Source organism: Nesoenas mayeri (assembly GCF_963082525.1).
Source record: "Nesoenas mayeri genome assembly, chromosome: 14".
Taxonomy (NCBI): domain Eukaryota; kingdom Metazoa; phylum Chordata; class Aves; order Columbiformes; family Columbidae; genus Nesoenas; species Nesoenas mayeri.
Genome location: NC_137556.1, coordinates 18845970 through 18872981, shown reverse-complemented (window position 1 = coordinate 18872981; position 27012 = coordinate 18845970). Strand labels below are relative to the sequence as shown.

The 27012-nt window shown below is 51.9% G+C and overlaps 1 protein-coding gene across 2 annotated transcripts in view; it reads right to left on the bottom strand.

Annotated features, from left to right (window-relative positions):
- Window positions 1-27012, bottom strand: part of SIL1 (SIL1 nucleotide exchange factor) — a 103936-nt gene that overhangs the window by 42404 nt on the left and 34520 nt on the right. For both annotated transcript variants that reach the window (XM_080353154.1, XM_080353155.1), the window contains exons 5-7: window positions 3903-4023; window positions 2517-2613; window positions 287-478 (exon numbers count right to left, since the gene is read on the bottom strand). In XM_080353154.1, the coding sequence (XP_080209280.1) occupies window positions 287-478; window positions 2517-2613; window positions 3903-4023 (410 nt within the window). The remainder of the gene's footprint in view (window positions 1-286; window positions 479-2516; window positions 2614-3902; window positions 4024-27012) is intronic.

Here is a 27012-nt window from a genome sequence, read left to right as displayed (position 1 = left end):
GCATATGAAAGAAGAAAAAGAGCAGGCAAGAAAAAAAACCTGAGAACAGACAACAAATCAGGCAACACTAACCCCTAGGAAACCGCTCGCTACCGGCACGAGCAGAGATTTATTCAAACTTGGATACAGAAGAAGCCTGCAGCAGCCCTCTGCTGTCTGTTATTGTCCCAGGATTATGATAATTAAGCAATTTGTATTACCCGATACCGATAAGAAAAATAAACCCACGTTTATGACACCGTATCACCTGCACTTTACACGGTAGTTACTAAGGCGTTTTTGTTACCTGGTGAACATAATATTCGAGATCATAAAGTGCCGCTACTTTTTCTTCCAGTGTGGAGGTAGAGCTGTTGAATTTGCTGATTAATTTAACCATAATTTCATAATCTGTTTCCATCTTCACATTCAGCTTTTCAAACTCCTCCTTCAGCTGCTCTATGGGCCGGAATTTCTTCCTCACCTCTTCCTCGTGGGCCTTGAAAGCAGAAGGAAGAAACGAGGGATGAAGGGGATAGATAGAGACAAGGAAGATGCAGAAAGAAACCCCAGGCCCAGATTTGCAAGGGGAACTCAGCTGTCTGTGCACATGGGTTTACTGCTGAGCTCGGGAGGTCCCGTCCAGCCCAGGGACATCAAGGAGATCTCCTCGGGCGCGTACGAAGACTCTTTCGCCATCCGAATCACTGACCGGGTTTCAGGATGGCTTTAACCCTCAGGAAACTCGCTGTCAGGGACAGCAGCTGCCACAGAGCGGGACGGGAGGCCAGGACAGGGACAGCTGAAGTGCTGAGCCACAGGGCTTGGCCAGGAGATGGCACGGCTGGTGTTCCTCGCATAAAGATGAACCCAGGGCTGCGGTGAGAAGGAAATGGCTCCGCCAGAGATCGGAGCGAGGGACCAGTTCACCAGCACCGGTGGCGCTGGGACAGGTGGGGCCGGAGCTGCTGCTGCAGGGGACGGAGGAAGCAGAGAGGGCAGAGCGAAGATGCGCTGCCCCGCGAGCCGGAGAAAGCAAGAAAGCCCCTTTTGAAAGGGATTCTGTCACGAACACGAATACCAAAACCTGGTTTTATACAGGAGCGACCCCCAAGCAGAGGGTTTGCACGTGGGTGCTCCCGCAGCTCCCCCATGCGCAAACAGCACGGGCGCTGGAGGAGAAAAAAGAGCGACGGGAGCGAAAGCAGCGTCCCTCCAACAGCAGCCGCACAATCGGCGCTAATGACGTCTGGCCTAATTACCACAGGTACCATGCGACAACACAGAACGCCATGACCACCGCAGCCATGCAGAACTGCTTTTGCGAGACGGGAACGCGCTTGGTGGAGCTCAATTTCCTTTGACACAGTAACTTCAAGGATGAATTTGCTCCCTGCAGGAGTGATTTTAAATGGAGTACTTTAGGTCCATTAGATGTAGCTGGTTTTAGCCCAGTTGCTGGGACAATAGCTATTCTACCAGGGCTTTTTAAAATATGGCTTATTTTCCCATAATAGAGTATTGCTAATTTTCACATTTAAATGACACTCATTTCAAGAAGCCCTGCTATCAGTAGTGCTGGCTGCTACATAAATAATCTTACAGAAAATAAAATAACGGGGAGAAAAAGACTTTCTGCGGTTCCAAGACTCTAGAGCCTTGACTCCTACTGCAGTTTTCCTTGGTCTGAGACACGGCCAAGGGAAACAGGCTGGGATCCATCTGCTGAGCCGTGTATCATCACACCAGTGGCTGGGGACCAGCTCCGAGCCTGGAGAGGGCTGAAAGCAGCTTTTATATCCTATTTTATTTTGGGTTGTGGAATATTTATAACTACATGGGAAACCTGGAACTTATATAAAGAAACTTCAGCTTATGCTTCACTACAGCCACTCGGTTTTTACTACCCAAGGCATGAGATTGGAAACTGAAATCACGAGATGACTTCTGGGCGCAGCTGTGCCAGTGGCAGGGGGTGCTACGGCCGCAACGCGGGACAGCGAACAGCAAAGTCATTTCCTTTACAAATACCATGACACTGCAATCCACTCCACTCTGGGGGTCTGCAGGCATCTCTGTGAACAGAGCAGCACTCCAACAAGTAAAACAACAGATAACAATACATGCAGACACCTGAGGGCTGATCTGTCGCTGAACTGATCCCAGCTCACTCCCCTGACAGCACAGGGGACAGTTATTACCAAGAAACACCCTGAACTGCAAAAATGTACTTAAATACTCACAGGCAGCTTGCAACACAAGGCTTTTGAGTTGGGAATGAACAACACAGACCTCACCAAATGTCTTCCATTTCTACAGAAAAGCCAGGATTAGTACAAAAAGGGGTGAGAGTTTCCCAGGGAACTGTATCACTAACAGGCTGGCAAAGGTATTTCAGGCCCATACTCACCAGAAGATTAGTCTGCACAGTATTTCCCCAAGCAATTACTTTAACAACCGTGTTTCTGCGCCACGCGATGCAGAGCGTTCGTGTCTGTGTCGTGTGTGTTGCTTTAGAAAGAAGGAACTCCCCTCACCTTCCGTTCTGCCTTTTCGCTCTCCTTCATCTTAGCCAATGCTTTTTTGAGCTCCTGGGACGTGAATGAATTGGAGTCAACATCCACCTTGCCCAGCCTGGCAGAGGAAACAAAAGATTTTATGAGTGAACAATCATATCTGTAATATTTTCATTGTGGCAATGGATAACATCAGGAGGGAAGGAGCCAAGAGCGCTGGATTTCCACACGTCTCGCTTAAAACAGACAGAAAAACTCCACGCTCAAGAGAAGATGAGTCCGAGCGCTACATTGTGTGTGTGTTTTGCAGACACCTCACCCTGGGAATCCAAAAAGGCTCAGTAATCTGCATGCCAGCTCCAAACGTCAAGTCCTAACACGATAAAAGGAGCCGATTAATTGATGCGTCTGAAATTCATGTAGCAATATAAAAAAAGCAGGAAACGTTTCAGAGGAAAACCAAAAGAGCACCACTGTGCCGCTAGATCATTGCAAAGGACCTGCAGGCTTCACCGCGGAGACGTGCAGCTGCAGCGCTGACCATCGTCACACACAATGCCGGGGCAAGGGCAAGTCCATGAGGAAACCACACAGAAATGCTTAAAACCAGGTTGTGTCGCTCTTTATGTCCATCTCATCGGTTCAGGAAACATATCAGGGCCATAAACACCCGTGTACAGGGAAAAGCAAAGCCAACCTTGGAGACATCATGGAATTAAAGAGCTTCTCCGTGACCCAAACAGGAGAGACTGGGGAGCAGCGGTAAATCCCACACGCTTTAGGAAAGTTCTCATAGTAACTAAACCTGCCTTTTTGGGGGAAAGTCAGCACTGGTGAAACTTTTAAAAGACACGAAGAAGTGTGGGCGCAGGGGAGTGGCTGGTGTGTAAACGGCCGCTGCGGCCTGCGGATTGCACCCAGCTAAGCCAGCGCGCTCTGGCTCAGCCCAAAGAAAGCCCATCACGACTGCTCTGACGGCTCGAGCTCAGTAAGCAGCTCCAGACTGATTGCTGCGGATGTTTCAAAGGAATAAATGCCATTTGAAGAAGCCACGCTGCAAATTTAGTTTCAGTGTCATGGTGAGAGGAGCCACAAAGGTGTCTCTGAATGGGCACTCGAGGCACTTGCACCAGCAATCTGAGCTGGTGAAGATGGCAGGGGTGGCACTGGGGCAGCTGGGAAGGTCTCTTCAACATGAACTGTTCTGTGATTCTGTGATTCTACCGCCATCCCAAAGGGATCACCAAGGGCAGGGCTCAGTTTTCAGCACTGCTGAGCTCTAGAACCAGCAATGAAGCCTCAGGAAGAGACAGCGATTGAGTGCATCGGGGAACCTGGTCTCTAATAAAACACAGAAAGGCAAAGCAAGCAACAGCCCAGCCACCCCCATGCTCTGCATCACGGTACCTTTTTCTTCTTCTCTCGTCTGTCGCTTCACTTTTTCCATGTTCACTATCAGGGAGCTTGGCTTCTCTCTCTCCTGTCTGCAGATTCAGTCGTACGTGTGACCCTGCAGGAACAGCTTGACCTGCAAACAAAAGTCAGATGATTTTAGGGCATGGTCGTTATTGCAGCTTTGTGCAAGAAGGGCACGGTGAACAGGAGCATCATGGCCCCTCCATAGACACCCCTGAGACCACAGAATCACAGAATGTCAGGGGTTGGAAGGGCCCTAGAAGAGGAGACGTGTGGATTTTGGGGGAGCTTAACCCCAGCCGTAGGCTTGTTGGGTGTCAGGCAGGATTTGCAGCACTGGCAGCACCGGAGAGAAAAACTGTTATTAAGTGTAACGCGGCACCTTGGATACAGAAAGCATGGGGAGACAATAAATACAGACTTCCATAATGTCGGTTTATAGTGTCACTCCTCAGAATTTATTAAGACTTAGTTGCAGCGATGCCTGCAGCTTCTCCCGGTTGAATCAGTAAATTCTGTTCATTATCTCCAGCACTCGTTTTGACCCACTGTGTTTAAAAAAGAGGGAATACCAGAGGCGTGTGGGCACCCCAGTTGCTTTCTTTGGCAGCTGGGGTTTTTTTGCTGTACATCCAGCTTTTCCCAGCTTTGCTGCTAACAGCCCCAGTCAGGGTTTGTCTGGCTGGATGGACCCAAAATGTGAAGTATTGCTTGATAAGAGCACAGAATCCCAGAACGTCAGGGGTTGAAGGGCCCTGGAAAGCTCATCCAGTGCAATCCCCTCAAGGAGCAGGAACACCCAGATGAGGTTACACAGGAAGGTGTCCAGGCGGGTTGGAATGTCTGCACAGAAGGAGACTCCACAACCCCCCTGGGCAGCCTGGGCCAGGCTCTGCCACCCTCACCTCAAACAAGTTTCTTCTCCTCTTTCAGTGGAACCTCCTGTGTTCCAGTTTGCACCCATTGCCCCTTGTCCTGTCCCTGGTTGTCACCAGCAGAGCCTGGCTCCATCCTCCTGACACTCCCCCTTTCCATATTGATCCCCAGGAATGAGTCCCCCCTCAGTGTCCTCTTGTCCAGCTCCAGAGCCCCAGCTCCCTCAGCCTTTCCTCACACGGGAGATGCTCCACTCCCTGCAGCATCTTGGTGGCTGCGCTGGACTCTCTGCAGCAGTTCCCTGTCCTGCTGGAACTGAGGGGCCACAGCTGGACACAATATTCCAGGTGTGGTCTCCCCAGGGCAGAGCAGAGGGGCAGGAGAACCTCTCTGACCTACTGACCACCCCCTTCTAACCCACCCCAGGTCCCATTGGCTTCCTGGCCACAAGGGCCCAGTGCTGGCTCATGGTCACCCTGCTGGCCCCAGGACCCCCAGGTCCCTTTCCCCTACGCTGCTCTCTAATAGCTCATTCCCCAACTCACAGTGAAACCTGGGGCTGTTCCTGCCCAGATTCAAGACTCTACACTTGCCCTTGTTATATTTCATTACATTTTCCCCTGCCCAACTCTCCAGCCTGTCCAGGTCTCTGATGGCAGCACAGCTTCAGTGTCACCACTCCTCCCAGCTTGGTGTCACCAGCAAACTTGCTGACAGTCACTCTGTTCCCTCGTCCAAGTCATTGATGAATATGTTTACTAACACTGGCCCCAGCACTGCCCCTGAGGCACTGCACTGGATACAGGCGTCTACTGGACTCTGCCCATTGACCGCGACTCTCTGGCTTCTTCCCTTCAGCCAGTTCAGTCACCTCACTGCCCGCTCATCCAGACCCGCTCCCTCAGCTCAGTGTGAGGAGCTGTGGGAGATGCCGGCCTGACCCACCGAACAGGGGAGGAGGGACTCGGCCGCAGCACAGCGCCAGCTCCCTGCTCCCTCCCGCGGCACCTGCTGAGACAGCACCAAAATCCCACATCAGGAGCGGGTTTGGAGACTCTTTGGAGAAAGAGGAATCAGTTGCTGATTGGGGTAGAGAGGATAACATAGAGCTGCCAAAGTGAAATCAAAGCACAGCGCAGAGTACAGCCAGGTACGCTGAATATCAAGTGTTCCGAGGCGAGGCTGTGTTGGTTTGGAAATATTGTATTAAAAGGAATATATGATCACTGCTTTCCACCAACAAAAATACAAGGAATACATTAAGCTTTGGTTTTAAATGCAGAAAAGAGGGGAAACGCAGCCCATTGTCCCTCGGTCGCCATTCCCCACGAGCACGTGGCGCTGGCCGGCGCTCTGTGGGGCACGGACGGCAACACTTCCTTGCTGCTGCTTCGTTTTGCTTCAACTCCTTTTAATGAACGAAATCTGCCTGCCTAGGAGAGCGGGCTCACAGCGGAACGAACGCGGTGATCTTAGCTGCACACAGACGGGTGGACAGACAGACAGCTGCTCACACCCCTCTGGATGAGGTTTCCATATTCAGCCCTGTTTGATTTTACCTAAAATGCACCTCGGCTAAAATAACACAGCACGCAGGAGACCAAAGGCAGGCAAAGACATGGATAATTATTTCATAGAACACATACGTGTTCTCAAAGATAAAATCCTCCAGTCTAGCGAACAACCAGGTTGATTCCCCCTCTTCAAGACCAAAGAGACATTTCCCTGATCAAAGGACCGGGTGTTTCCTACATAAGACTGGGACGTTTGTCACAATTCAGACAAGAGCATTTCAAAGCCTAAAGCCATCCCAGAGGTAGAAATGCATTTAGAATAAAACTGGAAAATCCATTTTTGAGGATTTCCTGTCAAAATGGTGCATTTCTGATAGTTCCTCTGCACCATGTGCTGCCCGTGGGAATTTGTGTTGTTTGGATGTGCGAGGGGACAGATGTGATTATCTTCCCATCTTAAACTGTGTAAGGACAGGCTCCAAACCTCCCCCTGCTCTCTCACTTGTGACACGCAGGAGCTTTCATCTCTGTGTCTGCCCAGAGGAGCATCTTCCCACTTGGAAAAGATGAGCCGCGCAGCGAGGGCCGAGCTGTCCCCTCGCAGCTGGGACACGCCGGTCCCAAAGGCGTTTGTAGGGTCTCCAGGAAAAGGACAACACCGCATCTCCGCTCCCTGTTCCAAGAGCTGCCAGCAAGGGAAAAAATATATATCAAATGGCACTGCGCGCTTAACAGAGAGCTGCACGAGGACACCTTCCTCCTCCGCCGGCACAAATGGCGCTTGGCAGAGGAGAAATCGAGGGACGACTTGAGTTCTTCCCTCCCAAAGCCGGCGGCTTTCCCGGCCCGGGACAGCCCGGTTCCAGCCCCGGCACTCGCCGGAGCAAACCCCGAGCTGGCACACGGAGCCAGAACTCACTCACCGTCCCCATCAGAGAGCACAGAACACGGTGGTTCGCTCGGGTGCCAGGGGAGAGGAACGAGGCTGATGGGCTTCGCATAAAAGAAACATCAAAAGGGATGGAAGGAGCAGCCCAGGAAGGGCCGAGCGGCTCCCCGGTGACCAGCCCGCCCAGCTTCTATTTCCACCAGTGGCAAATAAAAGAAAAGGCGAACCACAGCGCTCACAAACCCATCACAACCACGTTACAGAGGTTGCCAGCGGAGAAGACACAAACCTGTCCTGCTCCACTTCTCCGCACTTTCCTAAACGAGATTTGACTGAGACCACCCGAACCCCAGAGCAGAAACCTCAGCCCTGATGTATTTCAGCTGGAGCTTTTGTTGCTGCAGGGATTTCTTCTCACCCATAGCACAGGTTCATGCCACAGCAGGACAAACATACCTCTGCATTACACAAACCAAGGCAGACACCTCTGTTTGCGGTGAAGACATTGCCACAGTCACTTAAAATATTCCAGACCTTCGAGACAGGATGAGGTCTTCGGCATTGTTTAGTCTGGGCTGTTCTGCAGCACTATTCATGAAGTGTGTTTGAGGGTGGGCTGACTTGAGTAATGTGATTTAAATTGCTGATTTAACAGAGCAAGCTGGAAATCCTGAATTTTAATCATGTTTCAATATGTAGGTTCTAGACACTTCCCTTAAAAACAGTTGAGTCCCTTCAATTCCTATAATTTGATACTATTCAACAACCGGGAGCACGCACCAGAGCAATACATATGTAAGCAATTACAGAGCTTCACGTGCTGCTGATACACAACTACACTCCTAATAGCTTTTTTCCCTAGAGGAATTAATTTTTTTCCTTCTTGTTTGTATTAAGTTGCATTTGGGAACTGAAACTCAATTAACAGATACAAAAACAAATTTATATTTAAGTGGTTTTCTGACCTTTTTTGTCTCTGACACCTTAGAAAAATAAACTATGTTGATGCAAACAGGTATTCATCACGTATCTGCGTTACTGAATGATGCTGAACGGCCGGGATCTCCAAATCCTACAGCCGCCGGGTCTCATCCTGCCCTTCCCAGGGATATCGAAAAATATCCCATTCTTGGAAGTTTTTAAACCACAACTAAAATGATTTGAATACACGTTACCGCACCGACTCGGGTTGACGGATCTCAGAGAAAGCCACAGGGTTTAAGACCACCCAGTGTCCAACGGGGACGTGCCGCCCCCAGCCCCCGCTCACTCGCAGCCAAAAGAGACCATCCAACAGGTAAAATACTTCACCGCACGAATGACAAGGTGTTTATTGGGAATAAATGTTATTGGAAATAAACATCAAAGTAATATGATGGTATTTTCTTAGCAAGCAGGAGACACCGATCCAGCCAGGGCAGCGTTACTCCCGTGCTCGATTTAATCCCCGTACGGGCTGCAGGAGCCTTCCGGGCTCTGCTCCCGCACAGCTGGAGCAGCTGTTCCGCTGCTCCCCCACACGCCGCCCGGTGCCGCCTGCGTCCCAGCGCCCCGCCTGGACACCCCGGTCTGCAGCCGGTCCCTCCAGCACATCAGCGTCCGTCCTCCTCGGTTCTGTCTGTCCGGGGAGCTGCCTCAAGTGCCGCCGAGGAAGAATTTAATTTATAGCCCTATTCTTTTAATCTTGGCCAGCCAGATTTTTTCAGACATCCGTTTATTCCTTCTTATAATATATTAGGCGGAGTAACAGCAGCAGAGTCGGCTTCGCGGCAGCAACTCACTCGCAGGGGTTCTGCTGACATTTATAAACTGATGTTATTTCTCTCTTGTGTTTTATGTTATCAGCTAAACCTGTCGACTTAAATTATTGCCTTGTAACCAAATCACAGCTATCTGTTATTCTGTTGTGTGTACGTTTCTGAAGCTCCATTACTGTATCAAGCTTCGCAGGGGCTGAAAACAAAGACGATGAATAAATAAACAAATGGCAAACAGAACACGCTCCCACCACACTCACAACTCCGCCAAGAATCGGGCACGTTACATACGGGTAACTCAACGCACGGGGCTGCTGTGCTGAAGAGGCATCACATAGTAATGTCCAAGTAACCCCATCGCTCTTGTTCTAGACCAAGCAAATGACCAACTGTGTTTCCTTGCTAAACGAGAAAGGTTCCAGGCCATTATTCCATTTAGTGCCAGGCACAAGTAGGTTTGCACCTCTGCACGGGGACAAGGCTGAGCCCCAACTCGCTGCACGGCAACGGGCAGGGGTTAAAAACAACTGGGGGGATTTCACATCGCACACAGACGTGAGACCGTGCAGTTCCCCATTCCTGTGCCCCCTGGACCTCCGAGCTGCTGCCCATGGGCCTGCCCAGCCAGCCCAAGAGGGACAGGACACTCTCCCCCTCCAGAAACACCTTCTGCCACCAACGTGTCCCCTCTGGCAGAGAAGTGTCCCCTGGGACGGCTTCTGCAAGCAGCATAAAGGGTGATCCAGCTCACCAGTCCCCTGGTTCCTCCCCAGCTGAGCATCTGCATTTGCCATTGCAAAAACCCCTATATATATATCTCTATACCTATTAACAGCGTGAAAACAAACCCCAGTTATGAGTCAGTCGCTGGCTCTGCAGTTCTCAGGATCTCCTTGGCATCTGAGTGAGCGTCAGATAGCATCTACCTTTCTTTACTCTGTTTCTCTCGGCACACAGGAGCGAGGAGAAAGGGACTTTCTAATCCAGGCAACAAAAGAACCCGCAAAACAATATGTGAATGTTCCCAGCAAAACAAACTGGCAGTGCTGCCATATTAAAAATAATAAGGCTGCACAGAGCATCTGCAACAAGTTATCTGATGGCACGGTACATTCTCCTTTAATAAAATAATGATTAGAAATAAAAAGCACAAGGAGCCAAAGCCTAGGTTGTCATGTCAGCGCCACGGGAGGGTGATGGGGACAGGCTGGGGTGACACGTCCCGGTCACAAGGATGGGGACACAACCACAGCCCGCAGAGGGACGGGACCCCCGCGGAGCTGCGGGGATGTGCCCCATTTCTCACGCTGATCGCTGGGCTGGGAGGAAGCGACGCGGCAGCCCCATCCCGACGGGCCTCCAGGCGCTCCGGTTAGCGCTGCCGAGCAGGGAAGCTGCAAAGCCTGCCTTCGCTTTCTTCCTTTTTGCTATAAGGATGAGTCACAGCACTCCTCGGATTGCTTGTTATTTCGAAACAGAACATTTTTACATACAAAAGGAAGGGAAGATGTGAAGAAGACACAGGTCAAGAAGAGATGGATTGCTGATGGGAAGAGGAAGCCCAGAGCCTGAATCTCATTTTGCTCCTTCCTGCCCCTTCTTCACTCAGCTACAGCCTTTTGTATTAGTTCGCTTTCTGGCACTCACAGCTCCTCCCAGTTAAGTGGAAAAGGTCATTAATATGCTCTTAATCACCTCTCCCAGATGGCTGGCAGGGCGGTTTAACAGCATCAAGGCTGGAAGCTTCCCCAGAAACCGTCCCAGTGTTTCCCCCATCCCAGACACCCACAGCCACATTTCAAGCAGAAACTCCTGACGCTGGATGAAAACGCTTCAAAAAGCCGCCTCACGTGTGACTGATTTCCACGAGCCCTGTCCTGCTGGGAAAGCACGGCTGCCCGCAGAGCACAGCACATCCCTGCAGAAGCACCGTCCTGCTCGCTGCCCAGCGCTCGCCGAATTATCAAGTCTGCACCATCAGTGACAGCAGGGGCTCTAATTATCTCCTGTTGTTAATTACAGAGAAAACTCCTCATACGTTTGACACGTTCATGAAACTGTTCCTCAAGCACATGCTGGCAGCATCTGTAGGGCAGGCGATGCTGGAGGAAATCCCCTGTGGGCACTGCCCTGCTGCCTCTGCCTGCAAATCCCAAACACGGTGGGGTCAGCCTGCTCTTATCACCATTACTTTGTCTTATTGTTGCACCTCAATATGGAGAAAGATCCTGCTTGTGCAGGAGGCTGACAAGGATACGATGTCCTTCCCTTCCTGGGATTACAGAAGAAATTGGAGGGTGTTGGTCTCTTCTCCCCAGGAACAAGCACCAGGAGCAGAGGAAACGGCCTCAAGTTGCGCCAGGGGAGGTTGAGGTTGGATCTGGGAACAATTTCTTCCCCAAAGGGCTGTGGGGCATTGGAACAGGCTGCCCAGGGCAGTGCTGGAGTCACCATCCCTGGAGGGCTGGACAGACGGACATGAGGTTCTCAGGACATGGGGCAGTGCTGGGGGTGGGTTATAGTTGGACTCCCTGATCTTGAGGGGCTTTTCCAACCAAAATGATTCTGTGACTCTATGAAACCATGAGATGGGAGCTTTGTCCTCACAGCATGAGCAAACAACTCAATTTGCCACTTTCCTCCACTTTCCAGAGCACTCAGACAAACACTGCGCAGGGAGGGCCTGATCCCCAACACACAGATACTTAGCTCTGAGCAGCAACTCGCACCAGCACCTTCCAGAAATGCCTGAATGTGAAGAATTGTTGAGAGACTGAAGAGTTAAAAAACCTCAACAAAATAAGGGATGTTTCATGTAAGACGCTTTAGTTAGTTACTGTACCTGGCAAATCTTTTATATAATATTTGAAGCTATGCTAATAAATATCTTGCAATTCCATCTGTCAAAATGGTGATGTCCAAACGCAACATCTTCTCCAACAGGGGTTTTGCGGCAGAGCAGGGACAGAAGCCACCTGAACCACATTCAAGCTGACCGTGGGTGAACCCCAGTTCAATGCTCAGCAGAGCTGCTGGCAGCAAAGCCAGCCCCAGGAAAACCCCCAAATCGTCGCACTGACACGTCCCAAAGTGCCACCATCTCTGCTCCTGCCCAGGGTCCTTCTGTGCCCCCCAGAAGCAGCGCTGCTTTCCACTGGACTTGAACAGGAAGTCCACTTGGACTGGAACGGGGCGCAGAGAAAGCGCTGTTTCCATCCCAGTTTGCTATTGAGCAACAGACAGACGCTCACCGGTGTTCCCTGGGCTCCTGTCTTCCTGGAGTTCTCTGTGCGGACTCAGGGTGCTGGGGACCCCATATAACCAGGATCACGGAGAGACAAGTGCCCACAGTGAACCTCAGGAGAACTTCCTCTCATCTTCTGATTTTTAACGCCAACCGCTCACTTGCAGCAGCACTGATGATGTATTTAAACACCTCCCATCAGGCCTGCAGCTCAAGCACTAGTTTATCTGAAAAGCGGTTTAGAGCCACTCTTTTGTCCTAGTGCTGAGAGGTCTTCTCTGTAATTTGTTTCCCCTGGCAGATATAATGAAAACGTTTTTAAAACGACTCCAGAATCAAATCCCTCCTTCTGCGACGTGATCCACAGCTAGCGGAGAACAAAGCGTTGCAAGGAAGAGGCTTTCCAGTAATGCTTGGTTAGGCACGCGAGAGCATCCGTTAGATTTGGACACTCGGTTGGACAACCACTCACGACTGCCAATTTAAACAGACCCAGCTCTCCCACGGCACCGGTATTTGTGCTCTGTCGATTGATCGGCCAGTGCCGGTGGCTGCCAGCCCGGTATTCAAACCAGCGGCACCCCATGAGCACCGGGCTGCGGCTACCAACGCCTCCTGCCAAACACACCCACTGCCAGGCTTGGCTTCGGCTGCGGGGGAGGAAGGGAGGACAAGGCTGACAGGCAGACCAGTGGTGACAGGCAATGGACCCTGGTTGATGCTGTTGGAGCGGGTCCATTTAACTCACACCTGGTTTTGGCTGGCGGCCAAAAAGATGATCCTGCAGGTAGTCCAGCCTAAAAACTCATCAAACTTTGCCCCTCTTGTGGTGTTGATATGATAACGAGTGTGGAGGCCAGTGGTACGTGGGGTAGATTGGAAGGAGGTGGTCAGTAGGTCAGAGAGGTTCTCCTGCCCCTCTGCTCTGCCCTGGGGAGACCACACCTGGAATCTTGTGTCCAGCTGTGGCACCTCAGTTCCAGCAGGACAGGGAACTGCTGCAGAGAGTCCAGCGCAGCCACCAAGATGCTGCAGGGAGTGGAGCATCTCCCGTGTGAGGAAAGGCTGAGGGAGCTGGGGCTCTGGAGCTGGACAAGAGGACACTGAGGGGGGACTCATTCCTGGGGATCAGGATGGAAAGGGGGAGTGTCAGGAGGATGGAGCCAGGCTCTGCTGGTGACAACCAGTGACAGGACAAGGGGCAGTGGGTGCAAACTGGAACACAGGAGGTTCCACTTAAACATGAGAAGCAACTTGTTCCTGGTGAGGGTGTCAGAGCCTGGCCCAGGCTGCCCAGGGGGTTGTGGAGTCTCCTTCTGTGCAGACATTCCAACCCACCTGGACACCTTCCTGTGTAACCTCATCTGGGTGTTCCTGCTCCACGGGGGGATTGCACTGGATGAGCTTTCCAGGGCCCTTCAACCCCTGACATGCTGTGATCTGTGACTCTGTGAGGATCCTGATGGCTGTCACAGGCAGGAACACGAACCTCCTGCACGTGTGTGGCTCCTGGGACACTTGGAGAGACCGTGAGGGACGCGAAGGGGGACACCAGCGAGGCCCGGGGGTTGAAGGCTCCAAGGAAGAAGCGAGGGGATGCGGCGGCATCTGGTCATCTCTCTTTTGTTGCTGCCAATACAGAAACACTTCATACGGCAAAGAGCTCCCTGCAACAAGTGCTTCTGCCCTCCCACCCCCATCTCAGCAACAGCTCCTCTCTCAGTGGCACCGCAACGGCAGAAAACACACTAGGGAAAAATAATAGCAGGGCAGGAGGAGGAAGGGTCGTCCTTTCATAAAATTGGCAAAACCACACGTTTTCACTTTATAAGCGAACCCTTATCTCCAGTTTCAAGCCAATCACTTCTTATGCGTTACCACACGCCCTCGGTCCCAGCGTGGTGCCTGTGCTCAGTGACTCAACGGGAAGCACTTGATTTATTTTCTCTTTTGATATGGGGCTCGATTCTGTGAACGGCAGCAGTTAAGAGAGTTTAATCCCACAAAGGTCTGGGCAGCAGAAGCAAAGTGGAGATCAGCTATCAAATGGCATGCTGGGCGGCATGGACACCGCGGTGACCCTGGTCCCACCACGTGGGCACATCAGCATCCAAGAGAAACATTATTTACCAAAGCCAGTTTCAATCTCGCTCTGGCTCACTAAGTTATTTATCCCCAAGCCTACACCACTTCATAATGTCACTGCAACCTATTCAATAATTGTCATCCCCCAGGTGTGTTTGTTAGACTAGAAAGCCCATCTGGGATGCTGAAGGCTTATCTACGTTGAGAGAAGATCAATGCAGAACACAGGCAGAGAAGGACAAGGGGGATGACCGGGAGAACTGAGAACCTGACAAAATGAACTGAGAATGATATTTTTTCTGAATTTCAGGTATCTATTCCCTTTTTGAGCCAGGCACCATTGGCTTGTCTTTACTATGACAACTGGCAACTCCAGAATATCATCAACCACAGCTGTTCCCACATCCATCACCCTCAGACACTGTTGAGATGGCCACTACGTATGAACATAAGGGCAGAGAAAACCACCCCCAAAGAACCCAGCAATGCGAGGGCATGGAAGGGACACCACTTGGGAAGGGGCCTTCATAGAATCACAGAATCATTTTGGTTGGAAGGGACCCTCAGGATCATGGAGTCCAACCATAATGCACTGCCCCATGTCCCTGAGAACCTCATCTATGTGCCTTTTAAACACAACGGGGTCTCAGCGATCCTGTCCTCAGCTTCCAGCTGTGAGATTCACAGAACGTATCGGAGAACACGCTACGCTGCCAAGCTATAGTGAGAACAAATCTGGATAATAAAAGCTGGAATAAGAAGATGCCTTGGAGAAAGCGGTGGTATAGCGCATTCCGAAGCTGCAATTTAAAGCCTCGTTTCTATAGCTAATGCAGTCGTAAGGGACATTAACCTAATTTCTGTCAAGAGAACTTGTCAACGCTGCAGTATTTAATACGGATGCTAAGGACTTGTTCTATCTCACAGACAGGTCGCTGGGAAACAAGGCAGTTGTGCCACACTTGGTTCATAAGAAAATACATTGACATTCTCCCTGGGCCTAATCAGGGGACGCTGTGTTATAACACCGCGTGTGAGCAGCCTCGCACTTCATCAATGTGCACGATGCAGCTGAGATGGGATCAAAGCCGGCGTGGGGTCAGACACGGGATCCCACGGGGAGGTGTTTTAGATGGGCCATTGCTGGAGACGGGCACCCGGGACACAGAGCCTGCCACCTCCCTCAGGAGACACCCACTAAAACACTTGGCCCAACTCCTGATGGGTCAGGTCCATCTGCTGATGGTGATTTCATGGCAAAGGGGAAAAAACTGGTGGTGGAAGAAGGGAACTGGCTTTGCCTCCTCAGGGGTTCAAATAGGAGATCAAAACTGAACTTGCCTGGCTTGATTGTTAGAGATGCTCCAGGGACGAGCCAGCAGAAAGTGAAGAAAAGAGAAGCTGTACCCTGTATCTTTAGAAAAAAGCATGTTTGCATGATCCTGTTCCCATCATATTCCACTTAAAACACTCCCAGGAGCCGGGGCGCGTTGGTGCTGGCATGGCTTCACGCTCCCATGCGCCAGCCTCAGAGCTGCGTTTGCGACAAGCCCAGGATGGTGGCATAAAGACTAGTGCGAGACTTACAGCTTGCTCAGTGCAAAGCTGAAAATGCCCTTTTATTTGCAGCTGTCACATGGAAGTAACAGCAAAATAACCTTGGCTTTGGAACAGAAATCAGCTTGCAGAGGAAGCCGGGGGGAGCACCAGGGCTGCGGTGGCGGCTGGAGGGGGTGCTGATCCTGCACTCACACAAGAACTAAATCATTACAGTGGCCAGAAATGTCCCTCGGGAAGGAAATCCTCTCAAAGATAAATCAATAACTCTGTGTAATTTTAGCACGCAGCCAGGAGAATTTACATTGCCAGGAAGGCTGAGAGCTCTGCCACAGAGACAGAGCCACAGCCTCACCACAGGGCCCTGCAGCCCAGCCCTGCGCACAGCTCAGGATCCGCCCTGCCGGGACCTCCACGGACCCAAAATCTGTAGCAGCAGCAGAGATGTGGTTCAGCAAAACCCCCCTGTGACAAACCTGCCACCCTTGCCCAGATGCGTCCCCACAGTCTGTGTCCGCTCCCCACAGAAGACGCGCAGATCCACAGCACAGGCTGAACGCAGCACACGTGCGGGGGGTGCTCCAGGCACGGCCGCCACCCCCTCGCCAGGGCTACAGGGGTTCCCAGCAGCCGCAAAATAAGGTGAGACAGCGATATGCTGCGGCACGCTGTGATTAATGAGCCTGCAATTTAGGTAATTATATTAATGCAAAGTACTTGGAGCAGTAAGTTCAAGGAAACTAATGACACTGTGCAGCGCACTTCAACACCGAGAGTGACTCCAGCAAGAAGAAAAAATAAGGACCTTCATTATTCAGGAGCTGCTCTCCTCCCAGATTCTCAGGGTCAGCTTGGAGGAGAAGGTGGCCTGAATTATATTTTCGTTTCCAGAACATCAACAGAATTGCTAACGAAGTCCCCGCGGCAAGGTCGAAGCCTCCCACAGTAACGCGTGCCGCCTCCTTCCTGACTGCTGGACCCCAATCTCCGCTGGCCGTGTCCCCCGCCAGCGCGTTCCAAAGCCTGGATCTGGGCTGCTCCTGCAGGGACACGGCAGCTCTGGTCCCCAGCACAGAGGGATCAACCATAACAACTAATTCATCAGAAGGCCTCCACAAAGTGTTAATGTGCCTAGGAGTTGAACCTTGCTCTTGAATCCTGGGGTCAGTTTTGGGCCTCTCATCATAAGAAGGACATTGAGGTACTAGAGAGTGCAGAGGAGGCGACAGAGCTGGTGACGGGCTGGAGCACAAGTGTGATGGAGCAGCTGAGGGACGTGGGGGTTCAGCTGGAGAACAGGAGCTGAGGGGAGACCTTCTGATCTCTGAACTGCCTGAAAGGAGCTTGGAGCCAGGGGGGTCGGGCTCTGCTCCCCAGGAACAAGCGCCAGGAGCAGAGGAAACGGCCTCAAGTTGTGCCAGGGGAGGGGTTTAAAAGGCGTTTAGACATGGTTTAGTGCTAGAGTTATGATTGCACTCGATGATCTTGAGGGTTTCTTCCAACCAAAATGATTCCATGATTCTCTGACAAGCAAAGCCCCCAGTCCAGCTGGCCGCGATCTGCTGTACACCCAGACCATTGCAACCACAGCACCCACAGCCGTGCAGCCGTGCTGCCGGTGCACGGAGGTTTGGAAGCAGCCTGTCCACAGGCAGGTCGAGCAACAATCCCTTCCACACCTGTCCGAGAGCGCCGGCACGGGGCTGCTCCCCCGCTGCTCCCGACACGCTTGAGGCACCTGCAAACCTTCCCTGCACAGAAATCTTCCCTTGCTGCACTTCATGCTTTTAGAACCTGCCATGTGCACACACACATGGTTCTCTGTCCTCTCCACCACGCTCCTCCCCTGCTCCCGCCACCCGCAGTCACAGCTGCATTTTGGAGCCCCTGTGACAGTCGCAGCCGTATCACCCCTCACACCCACCTCTGGTCCCAACAAGGTGTCAAACAGACATGCCCAAGCTCCACCAACACACTCCACATGTCTACGTCTGCAAATTCAACCACACCTACAGATGGGGCCGCGTTTCCAGGCTATTTTGAGACTTGGTCTTCGCACCTGATCTGCCAGCAGAGCCCATCCGAAGGGCACTGTCAGCACTCGTGCCAGCACTGATCCAAAGAGCTGAAGCTGCGTTACGACCACAGAATCACAGAACCCCAGCTGGCTGGGTTTCAGGAGCTCTGCAGATCCCCAGCCCCACCTGCTCACGCAGGGTCACCGAGCAGATCACACAGGTGGGTCCAGGGGGTTTGAATGTCTCAGAGAAGGAGACTCCACACCCGCTCTGGGCAGCCTGGGCCAGGCTCTGGCACCTCCCAGCAAACAAGTTTCTCCTCATATTCAGACGGACCCTCCTGTGTTTCAGTCTGTGCCCGTTGCCCCTCACCCTGGCGTTGGGCACCACTGAACAGAGTCTGGTCCATCCTCTGACACCCACCCTGAGTTATTGATCCCATTGATCACATCCCTCTCAGCTTCTCTTCTCCAGGCTCAACAGCCCCAGCTCTCTCAGTGTCTCCTCATCACAAAGATGCTCCAGACCCCTCATGATCTTCATGGCCACCGCTGGACTCCCTCCAGTAATTCCTTGTCCTTCTTCAACTGGGGAGCCCAGCACTGGACCCACAACTCCAGACGTGGCCTCCCCAGGGCAGAGCAGAGGGGCAGGAGCAACCTCCCTGACCTGCTGCTCACACTCTTACTCACACCCCAGGTACCATTGGCCTCTTGGCCACAGGGCACATTGGTGACTCGTGGCCAACCTGTTGTCCCCCAGAACTCGCAGGGCCTCTCTGCAGAGCTGCTTTCAGCAGGTCACCCCAACCTGTGCTGGTGTCGGGGGTCGTTCCTCCCCAGGTATCCACCGTGAACAAAACCAGGACAACCTGTTATGCTCCTATGATGCGGAACAGGAAGCTGCCCGAAAAGCCAGGGCAGAACAACTCTGCAATGACCACACAAGAGACCTCACAAGTATAACTTTGCATCTGATATAAAACCAAAATCCAAACTAAATGAACGGTCACGGCTTCAGCACCTCGGGGCTGCAGCCCTGGGCTTCGTGCTCTCCTGGCAGCTCCCAGGCTCAGTGTCCTGCAAGAGGGACACACACAGAGCTCAGGGACGATCAGGAAGCCACGCACAAAGCAATCCATCACACCAACCTACCTGCATCCAAACGTCCTGCACCACAATTCGAAATCAATAGCAAGACGCAGAAACCCTCAGCCACACAGTAAAATATAAAGAACGCTTGTAGCGTTGATTTTAAGAGTGCCTCGAAGAGACAGTTGCGAAGGAGCCTGAGAAAGCAAAGCAGAATGCCTGAATTGGAGCCTTTTTTTTTTCTCCTCTAAAAGACAGTAATATAACATATTTTCAATGCAAGAAGAAAAACTGAAACCCACACCAGATTCTCCTGGTAATAACAGCTTTCTGCAAAGCCCAACTATTAATGTAAAAGGGACGCCCATCAATCAAGCACGCAGAAAGTACTTTGAGAGCTAAAAAAGGAGCAGGCAAACATCTGCTTTTGGCAACTTAAATTTTGCCCTGAAGCGCAAAGAATATAATAAATTATCGGAAGGTTTGGCTTGAACTCCTTTTCTTCCATCCTGGAGGGCTAAGTGCTGAGGATGGGGATGAAGGTACACGAACATGCCGCCGCTCTGCTTTGTGCCTGACAGAAAATGACAGAAATGGGAACAATTTCATTTGCAGAGCGGCGAAACTCTTGAAAACCGCCAGTGCCGCTCAGCGCCGAGGTCCCGACAGCAAACGAGCCGCACCACCCGCACAGAAGTGACCATGAATTATTCTTTGAGCCTGAGGCTCTAGCAAGCACCTTTCTGTCGAAGAGGGAGGGCTTGCGAACTCGTCTCCACCTGCAGCCACCCGCCGCTGTCCCCACGCCGGGGGGGACAGGACAGGCGGACTCGCTCCCAGGTGACGGCTGCGTCCCTCCTCCCCACAGCTCACCAGCACCCGCGTTCCTCAGTGCTCCGTGCTCCGCAGTCTCCCACAGCTCCTCACACCGAGCTGAGGGAGCGGGTCTGGATGAGCGGGCAGTGAGGTGACTGAACTGGCTGAAGGGAAGAAGCCAGAGAGTCGTGGTCAATGGGCACAGTCCAGTAGACGCCTGTATCCAGTGCAGTGCCTCAGGAGGCAGTGCTGGGGCTGGTATTATTCAACATATTCATCAATGATTTGGACGAGGGAATAGAGTGACTGTCAGCAAGTTTGCTGGTGACACCAAGCTGGGAGGAGTGGTGACGCTGGAAGCTGTGCTGCCATCAGAGACCTGGACAGGCTGGAGAGTTGGGGGGGAGAAATTTAATGAAATATAACAAGGGCAAGTGTAGAGTCTTGAATCTGGGCAGGAACAACCCCAGGTTCCAGTGTGAGTTGGGGAATGAGCTATTAGAGAGCAGCGTAGGGGAAAGGGACCTGGGGGTCCTGGGGACAGCAGGGTGACCATGAGCCAGCACTGGGCCCTTGTGGCCAGGAAGCCAATGGTACCTGGGGTGGGTTAGAAGGGGGTGGTCAGTAGGTCAGAGAGGTTCTCCTGCCCCTCTGCTCTGCCCTGGGGAGACCACACCTGGAATCTTGTGTCCAGCTGTGGCACCTCAGTTCCAGCAGGACAGGGAACTGCTGCAGAGAGTCCAGCGCAGCCACCAAGATGCTGCAGGGAGTGGAGCATCTCCCGTGTGAGGAAAGGCTGAGGGAGCTGGGGCTCTGGAGCTGGACAAGAGGACACTGAGGGGGGACTCATTCCTGGGGATCAATATGGAAAGGGGCAGTGTCAGTAGGATGGAGCCAGGCTCTGCTGGTGACAACCAGTGACAGGACAAGGGGCAATGGGTGCAAAGTGGAACACAGGAGGTTCCACTTGAATATGAGAAGAAAGTTGTTGCGGGTGAGGGTGTCAGAGCCTGGAACAGGCTGCCCAGGGGGTTGTGGAGTCTCCTTCTGTGCAGACATTCCAACCCGCCTGGACACCTTCCTGTGTAACCTCATCTGGGTGTTCCTGCTCCATGGGGGGATTGCACTGGATGAGCTTTCCAGGGCCCTTCAACCCCTGACGTTCTGGGATTCTGTGCTCTTATCAAGCAATACTTCACATTTTGGGTCCATCCAGCCAGACAAACCCTGACTGGGGCTGTTAGCAGCAAAGCTGGGAAAAGCTGGATGTACAGCAAAAAAACCCCAGCTGCCAAAGAAAGCAACTGGGGTGCCCACACGCCTCTGGTATTTCCTCTTTTTTAAACACAGTGGGTCAAAACGAGTGCTGGAGATAACGAACAGAATTTACTGATTCAACCGGGAGAAGCTGCAGGCATCGCTGCAACTAAGTCTTAATAAATTCTGAAGAGTGACACTATAAACCGACATTATGGAAGTCTGTATTTATTGTCTCCCCATGCTTTCTGTATCCAAGGTGCCGCGTTACGCTTAATAACAGTTTTTCTCTCCGGTGCTGCCAGTGCTGCAAATCTTGCCTGACACCCAACAAGCCTACGGCTGGGGTTAAGCTCCCCCAAAATCCACACGTCTCCACTCGGTACAAAGCTCTGGTGGCACAAACAGGGATAAATTATTAAACGGGTACTGCCCAGGTAATGCAGAGGAGAGTACAGACTGTCGGTGTCTCTCAGGTGTGTCTGGTTTTACCTGTTTGTGTTGTGTTCCTGAGCCTGAAGAACCCCCCTCTGCACCCCGCGGTGCACGGGCAGCGTCCGGGCACAAACACACCTGCCGAGAGTGAAGATGCTCGCGGCCCAGCCCTGCCCGCTCCATCTGCACTGCAGAGGAGACAAGGAATCACACCAAACCGCTCTACGCCACTTCACGAACAAAAAGATAAAGCCGAACCCTAACAAAAGCCCACACTTAAGTCAAGTTTATCAAGTAGAGCAGAGAGCAAACAGCAAAAATAGCCAGTGTAGGCAGTTTGACCCAACCTGAGGATCTTTGCTGGAGTGGCTGAAGGAGAGCGTATACATTTCCTCCTCATAAAGGGGTGACATTAATGCCTCTGAGCAGCACGGGTTGATGTGGAAGCTCTTCCTCCCCCCTGCTGCCAGCTAGGCCGGGCCTGCCCCACGGCCGCGGGCTGAGGGACCAGCTCAGGTGCCACCTCAGCCACCAGCCTCCCCCCCCAGGACAGGCCCCGTCCACTTCAGATGGGATCCAAAGGTCTGGAGAGCATCTCAAGTGGAGGAAAGATGACAAAACAAGGCTCAGGTGCGAAGCCTCTTGGCTCATCTCCCAGCAGGGGCTCTGGTCCCACAGGCCAGCCCAGCAGCAGGCAGTGTCACCACCAGGCCTCGCGGCTCTCTGTGGAGCCCACCGGGAGATGCTGCGCCTTCGAAAAGCCGCTGCCAGACGGTCACACACGGGTTGAGGCCGGGAGAGCCCCCGAGACCTTCCATCCCAACCCTGCTCCAGCAGGGCTGCACCCGCGGGCTGCCCACCGCTGTGTCCCCTTGGGTTCTGAGGTTCTCTGGCCTGCTCCAGCATTCACTCACCCTACAGTAAAACAGACTTTCTATGTTTCTTCCATTTTGTTTTTGCTGTTAAGGCCCCCTGAACCATGCTGGTCCTTCCAGCATTTAGACGAGGTTCTCAGGGACGTGGTTTAGTGCTAGAGTCAGGCTATGGTTGGACTCCATCCCGAGGGTCTCTTCCAACCAAAATGATTCTGTGATTCTGTGTCATACGGTCTGTCCATACCTTTCTACAATTCGCCACCTCGTTACAGCTCTGGCTAATGAAGATACAGAGAGGGCTGATCATTTCTGCACATTACTGAGCGCAGAGCGGAGAGATAACTGTAATTAGTAGCAGTGTGTTTAGCAGGTTAAATGATAGTATAATTAATGAAGAACAGGTGGGTTTTGTTTCAAATAAGAAAAGTAGATCATATCAAAATGTAAATGCATCTTAAAATATAGTCTTGGCGATAACTTTAAGCCGCTTTTAGAAACACCACCAGAAACGGAAAAGGTTTTGCTTGGGATGAATGACAGATCCTAAAAATAAAACCCAGTCTGGGGTTAAGAAATGTAAATTGTTGATGAGATCTATTTCTCCGCACCCTGCAGGGACGGCAGGGACACGCAGCTTCGTGTTCCTTCGTTGGCTGGCGGGATCACGGGCACAGCCCTGGAACTGCCATCAGCACCAGGTCTGCAGCGCTGCGAGACCTCGGGCAGGAGGGCACAGCGATACCGAGCGACGGGCTCGGGCGTTCATCCGTTCAGGACGCAGGGAACACCCGCTGCACGCGAATGACCCAAGCAAGCCTTCCCGCAGCCTGAAGGAGCAGCAAAATCAGGAGAGAGGAAAACCAACCTCTGGACTGAAGGAAGATCTTTTGAATCAGAAATGTCACCCTTCATCAGAATTTCCAACACCACCAGGCTTACTCCTTCCAAAAGGTAAACACGGAATAAAAAATTAAACTTGAATATAGTGTTGTAAGAGTTCTTGCAATAGTTGGGAATTTGTTCTACAAAGCATCAGGACAGACCCATGGAGATCATGTTTATTTCCCAAGCTCATGCTGGTAAAGCAGAGCTGGCAAAACAGAGATATATTTATTTTTTAACTCCGAAGCTTCCCTGAGATACTAAAAGAAGCTGTTTCGGTAAAGCAGACACATTTGTTTTGGTATCCGTTGCAAGTAAGAAAAAACGCAAAACAAACTCCTAGACCTCGCACCAAACAACCTTTCTAAATTTACATCCCAAATTCACTGCAGGTTCTAAAACCAATAGAGGGCAGCGACCAGAGAAAACGTCTCCTTCAGTCAGCATGATGGATACCCAGGGTCTTCCTCAGAAGAGCACCGTGCTGTCAAGCCAGGCTGGAGCGGGCAGAGCACACGGTGCTGGAAAGGGTTTGTGGAAAAAGATCTGCTGCTAGTGTGACCCTACAAATAAACACATGGAAAAAGACAGAGTAAGAGCACTAATTCGCAGGCATGAACTGTGAAGGAGCAGAATGAAATACTCCGTGCAGGAGCCGCCTGAGTGCGTGCCAACTGCCTGAGAAATAATCTGACTTTGTGCTCGCCCACCTCAAATCAGTTTTGTAGAAATTCTAGCAAGCAGGGCCTTAACAGTGCAGAAAGGAACGGCCAGAGCAAGATGGAGGGGAAAAAGAGTTGCTTCCTAATTATGAAAAAAATAATGCTGTGAAGCTGGGTTTTAGTGATGTACATGATCTAGGCTGTGGGTTCAGCTCCCGGAGCCGGGTGTTTGTGTAACAGTGTTAAAACAGGGACCAACCCCAGCAGCTCGCGGAGCACATGGTCACATTCCTGCGATGGGGTCAGAAATAGTCATTCTGGGCCCAGACTGTACAGCACTGTTGTTTAAACGGTACTTCCGTGCCCAGAGCCGTTCTGTGATGCTCGGCAGGCGGGTGAGGAGCCGGTCGGTGACGCTGGGGACGGATGGGGACAGAGCCAGTGCGTCCCCTTGGGGCCGTGGCAGACTGCCTGCCTCCACCGCGGCCAACCACAGCCGGCAAATGAGAACAAATAGTCTGGAAACACAACATCTGCATTGTATCAATAGGTCAGGGATTAATGTATGAGGTTACATACGCAAATTGCAAATGTACAAAAACATCAGCCCTGCGGGAAGGCCTGACCTCCGGAGCTACTGTGTCCAGTTGTGGCCTCCCAGTTCCAGCAGGACAGGGAACTGCTGCAGAGAGTCCAGCGCAGCTACCAAGATGCTGCAGGGAGTGGAGCATCTCCCGTGTGAGGAAAGGCTGAGGGAGCTGGGGCTCTGGAGCTGGACAAGAGGACACTGAGGGGGGACTCATTCCTGGGGATCAATATGGAAAGGGGCAGTGTCAGGAGGATAGAGCCAGGCTCTGCTGGTGACAACCAGGGACAGGACAAGGGGCAATGGGTGCAAACTGGAACACAGGAGGTTCCACTGAAAGAGGAGAAGAAACTTGTTGGGGGTGAGGGTGTCAGAGCCTGGCCCAGGCTGCCCAGGGGGTTGTGGAGTCTCCTTCTGTGCAGACATTCCAACCCGTCTGGACACCTTCCTGTGTAACCTCATCTGGGTGTTCCTGCTCCACGGGGGGATTGCACTGGATGAGCTTTCCAGGGCCCTTCAACCCCTGACGTTCTGGGATTCTGTGCCATGGCCAAGCTCTCCAGGAGCGTGTGGTCACCAATGGTCCGCAGCGCCCGGGAACAGCCTGGGAAAATAACATCCACACTGGGAAAATATCACCCAAACCTGGAATTAACCGCCCTGGGAGCCCGTCACCAAAGAGGAGAGAAGAGCCACTCGAGGAGGGGATGGGGCGCAGAGCTGCACTGGCACGAGGAGCTGCCCTCGCAGCTCGGAGCACTGCAGGATGGGTCTGATGCCCAGCACCCACCACGGAGCTTTGGGGGGACTCAAGGTTTTCATGAAGCAACCTTCAGGGCTTCACGGGGACGGAGGTGCGACCCATGGCTAGGCAAGCACACACTGCAACGCTTGGACCGCTTGTCTCCCAGAACAACATCACACGTCTGAAGTGTAAGGGAGCTGCTCTGATTATATTGAAAAGACTCTAGAACCCAAGTCGCACTTGTTGAAAAACACTTTCTTATAATACTCAATGAAACGCTGGAGCCAAGGCCGTGGGCTCGCTTGCCCTGGAAGGGAGAAGGAACACACTCAGACTGGCAGTTCAAGATAACCAAGGCTGGATCCGCTCCCAAACGTTTTCCAGGAGGGAAAACATTTTTCTTCCAGAACACTGTTACAAGCTTGAAATAAATGTGCAGACTGTTAGATACAGACAGAGATAAAAATAGGCCTGTTATTAAATACCTCTTCTTTAATGAGGTTCATCCTTCTAAGCAATCACACGACGTTTGTTAACGTTATTGCAGAAAATACAGCATGCTAGCACATAAAAACCATAGCGAGACGTTCCTCATCACCCGGCACACGCTGAAGCGTCTCCAGCAGCTGCCGTGCTCACAGCATCCCTGGCTTGGCAGCAAGAAGATAAAAGAGAGGAGTGTGAAACAGTGTCTCTCTTCTTTCAAGGCACTTTTTCCCTTCCAAACAATGCAAATTTAACCATATGGATGATTCCCAGTGCTTATGTCTGCTGCTATACCATCTTATTCTCTTTGCTAACGTTACATTATACCACCAGCAGTCAGAGCATCATGAAAGCTGAGCTTGAAAATATTTTGAACAACGCAGCTTAACTTCCTCCTGTTGCACAACAACAAGCTGCTTGGCTCGCAAACAGCTCCATCCCCTGGTGTACAACCACCTTATAACAAACCTGTAACACACCGCGGGGCGTCCGCAGCGTGGGCAGGAGGACACACCGCTACACCCCTTTCAGTTATGCCCAACGTCCCAGCCCAGGGCTACATCTTAGAGAAGCTGGAAACTTTTGTCTCAGCTGCTTCATTAGTTTTTGGCGGTATGTGAATCACTGCAAAAGACTCATAACCAGTTTGTTTAATGAAAGCAGTAACACCACGGCCAGTAGGGGACAGTATTCGCCAAAAACCCATTTCTGCTCCTAAACCTGAGCAATCCATGTAGTAAACTCAGAGCTTTTCTCACCGATGCTGCTGCTGCCAGGATACCAGCAGTTCTTGAAACGATAGAAGACAACACAAGTTTTTGCTGCGTTTGAGGGGGACGAGGAGAAATCAGCTGCCATTTCATTTCACAAATACCGAGCCTGACGCCCTCGCAGACGTGCTGGGAAATGGCGACTGCAGAACTTGCCAGGTCACGGAGAAGCAGAGAGAAACGCAGGGAGCGGAGGCAGAGCAGCGCGGGGCCCAGCAGGACGCGGCGCACAGCCACCAGCGCCGGCCCTCCGCTTGACCACAGCCTGCGCACCAAGGGGACTGACACACACCCAGCCATCTCTGCCCAGCTCCCAGGAATGATTCCGTTCCAGGAGCTACACAGTTCTCAGGTCTCACATCATTAAAATTTAAAAACATACACGCTGAATTTACAACATGCTACAAAATATATAATCAAAACTGCATTGCTACACTCGTCAAATTAGAGGAGGAGTGTTATTATAATGTGGGAGTTCAGTTACCGGCTAATAAATTTCTGTTATTTGCTGTGCTTTCCCATTTGTTAGTGAACGGCGAAGGCTCTGCAGCTCTAC